The sequence below is a fragment of the Camelina sativa genome, chromosome 19 (assembly GCF_000633955.1).
Source record: "Camelina sativa cultivar DH55 chromosome 19, Cs, whole genome shotgun sequence".
Classification (NCBI taxonomy): Eukaryota; Viridiplantae; Streptophyta; class Magnoliopsida; order Brassicales; family Brassicaceae; genus Camelina; species Camelina sativa.
Window position 1 is genome coordinate 24,212,607 of NC_025703.1, and position 3,809 is coordinate 24,216,415.

General features: G+C 38.1%; 1 protein-coding gene across 1 annotated transcript; it reads left to right on the forward strand.

The window, feature by feature from the left end:
- LOC104767070 (pentatricopeptide repeat-containing protein At2g17670) lies at positions 1,973–3,547 on the forward strand. The gene has a single exon (XM_010491092.2). It carries the CDS (start codon positions 2,054–2,056, stop codon positions 3,449–3,451), a length of 1,398 nt encoding a protein of 465 aa, XP_010489394.1. The 5' UTR covers positions 1,973–2,053; the 3' UTR covers positions 3,452–3,547.

Consider the following 3,809-nt stretch of genomic DNA (forward strand, 5'->3'; position numbering starts at 1 on the left):
AAATATCAGAAATATCTTCTTGCTCCTCACTTTGATTTCCAGTCTCATCTAGATGACATTGATCAGAATTATTGACATCTTCATGATGCTCTTCTTCCTCATCTCTGTTAGAACTTTCACCAGATTTCTCAACTTTCTTTACATACTTGAACATAGAACCTGCTATAGACTTGATGTATGCTTGTTGTTTCGCCTTCTTTTTTCTTTTATCATGTCTCGTTGGTTGACTCTTTATGACTCCAGATGGCTTCTTTTTTTTTACTCCTAATGGTGGCATCTTTCTACGAACTGAAACAAACAACAAGCAAAGGATTTATAAACAGAAACACACAATCATGGCACACAATGACACAAACCAACAATTACAATCTACAAAATGTCAAAAGCTATAAACTAAGTCTAAGAAAACTGAGGAAGTAAAGAAAACAGAGAAGAGTATTATAAAATTAAAATAATTCCAAACAAGTCACAATTAGAAACAAGTCACAACTGAAACAAACATGAAAGAAGAATATTTCTAAATTCTAACCAAACGAAAAACAAATTCAATGCTCTGCATAATTGCTTTGATCCTTTGACAATATTTTAACAGAAAACGGAAAACCAAAGCAAATTAAGAATATTGCAATTGATTTTCTGATTTCAGTTTAGAATTTTACTAAATACTAATCATCAAATTTGCAAAATTTTCTTTTTACTAATTCAACAAAGGAAAACAACACATTGGAAGGTAAAACGAACAACAAACCTCAAAAAAAACTATGACTTGAACAGTTGAACTTGAAAGAAAACCAAATTCGCTCACATATGTGCAGAGAGAAGTCGTAACGTCGTCCGATTTTTTTTTTTCTCTAGTGTTTTATAAAGATTTAGGTTTTCCACAATTTTAAAAGCCTTTTACATATCCAACAAGAAAAAAAGCCTTTTACATGTAAATAAAAAAAAACCTTATACATATCCTACACAAAAAACAGGCCTTTTATGTATATATTGTTTAAAAAATTTCTATGTAAAAAGGTCTTCAAAATTAGAGGGCCGAATCGCTTGCTTCACTTGCTTCTCCAGTGGGCCGGGCCTGCCAGTTTGTTTAATTTTTAGATGGATTTGTATGTTCTGTTTTATCATCTGCATATCAAGCATTTCATTCGTTTAGTCAGTTGATTTTATTTTGTTTTCTGCAAATTTGCCTCATTTAGCCTCCAACTACATTGTATGGGACAAAGTAAAGTGTATGGGAGGGGCTGCCTGGGTTCTTAGAAACTCTGATCAGTCTTACTACATTCTAGGAGAGCTTTTAGTAATATGGTGGTCTCAAATGAGATGGAATTGGAATGTTGGTTGTGGGCAATAGAAAGCCTGGTAAGTATCAAAATTAGGAGAGTTATTCTCGCAATCGAAGCAAAGGATTTGATGCAAGCTATTCTCTGACCAGAAGCTTGGCCATCCTGTAAATCCCAATTAGAGGTTTGTTAGCAGGGTTAAAGCACATCTCATTTTGGAAACTACAGATAGAGGATAGAAGTGCAAGCAAGTGATCATTTCTGATCGCTCAAAGTGTCACTGTGTCACTAGAGAGGATCCAATACAATCATATGTTGCAGCAGGGTATTCACAATGGTTGCATGATCTTTTTAACCAAGAGAGTTCCGTTACTGGTTTGTGATTTTTTTGGCTCTCTTTGTAGCTATGTCTGATGATTGTAATGGATCCTCCCCATTTTTTGTAGTGTTAGCTTAGCCGTTTCTGCTCCTTGTAAAAACTATATGCATCGGTTTATAATATTCAGACGAAAAAGAAAAGAAAAAAAAAGGGATTGGCTCACACAATCACATACTTGTGCAGAAAGCAGAGAAAAATACATGTTGAGGCCCGCTAATATGAAAGCCCAATAGGCCCAATGTGTTTCTACGGTTTCTCCGTTTCGCTAACGTAAGCAACTCGAGTGCGAGTGTGACTACCATGCGCTTTTCCTCTGTCCCATTTTGAACACTAGAGTCGCAAAACCCTCTGCAAGAACCCTAAAAGCTAAAACCTTTTTGCGATCAAAACCGAAATGGGGAAAGTTCCGCCGTCGTTTCGCTCTTTTCCGGCGAACCAACTGGTCAGAAAACCCACACCATCTCCTCCAGCGCCGCCGCGTGATTTTCGCAACAAAACCGCCGTGAGAGATTCAACTAGACTCCCCCAGACTACTCATCAACCCCTTCATCGCGAGCCCTTTAGGAACCCTTTCAAGTCACCAAGTCTCTCAGACGCCAAAAGCCTCTTCAATTCAATCGCCGCCACTTCGAGAATCCCACTCGATCTCAAATTCCACAACTCTGTTCTTCAATCATACGCCTCAATCGCTGCCGTCGACGATACCGTGAAATTGTTTCAGCACATCTTGAAATCGCAGCCTAAGTTCTCACCTGGGCGTTCCACTTACCTTATCTTGCTCTCACATGCTTGTAGAGCTCCTGATTCGTCGATTGCGAATATTCATAGAGTTCTCAATGTCATGGTCAATAGTGGTTGTGAGCCTGATCATGTAACAACTGATATTGTGGTTAGGTCTCTTTGCGAAACGGGTCGGGTTGATGAAGCTAAGGCTTTGATGAAGGAGCTGACTGAGAAGCACTCGCCTCCTGATACGTATACTTATAACTTTCTACTGAAGTATATGTGCAAAAGCAAATCACTTGGTGTTGTTTATGAGTTTGTTGATGAGATGAGGGAGTCTTTTGATGTGAAGCCTGACCTCGTCAGCTTCACTATCTTGATTGATAATGTGTGTAACTCTAAGAATCTGAGGGAGGCAATGTTTTTAGTTGATGTCTTAGGTAACTCTCATAATGGGTTTAAGCCTGATTGTTTCGTCTATAACACCATTATGAAAGGCTTTTGCACACTGAGTAAAGGGAGTGAGGCGATTGGTGTTTATAAGAAGATGAAGGAAGAAGGTATTGAGCCGGATCATATTACTTACAATACATTGATATATGGATTGTCGAAATCTGGGAGAGTTGAGGAAGCTAGGAAGTACTTGAAAATTATGGTTGAAGCTGGTTATGAGCCAGATACTGCTACTTACACGTCGCTGATGAACGGAATGTGTAGAAAAGGCGAGTCTTTAGGTGCCTTGAGTTTGTTGGAAGAGATGGAAGCAAAAGGGTGTGTTCCAAACGATTGTACTTATAATACTTTGCTTCATGGGTTGTGTAAGGCGAGGTTGATGGATAAAGGGTTGGAGTTATATGAGTTGATGAAAGCGAACGGTGTAAAGCTTGAGACTAATGGTTATGCTACGCTTGTGAGGTCTCTGGTTAAATGTGGTAAGGTGGCAGAGGCTTATGAAGTGTTTGATTATGCAGTTGAGAGCAAGAGTTTGACTGATGCTTCTGCGTACACGACTCTTGAAACTACCTTGAAATGGTTGAAGAAAGCGAAAGAAAAAGGCTTGGTTGTCTAAGTGGTATACTCTAGCTAAGGCTTACCAACTTTCTTCTTTGTTCAAGTCCTTGTTATTTTCTATAAAAGGAATGATATTTGATTCGTTATATTGAAATTAACAGTTAAATCCTCAAGGAACCAGTATTGATTTTTGATAGTAGGTGGTTTGGTTATCTATGTTGGTAATATTCTCGTCACATGAGATCTCTAAAGGGTTCCTTAAACACTCGAAAGATCGATTCAGGGACATTTTTTCTGCTATGTTTCTATAAAAAAAAAGTCATTTTCTGCTATTCAATTGGTATCAGCTTCTTGATTAGTGTCATGTAGTCTGTTCTTACAAGCTATTGTAAAATGCTATAATTTTGGCTGTTGAT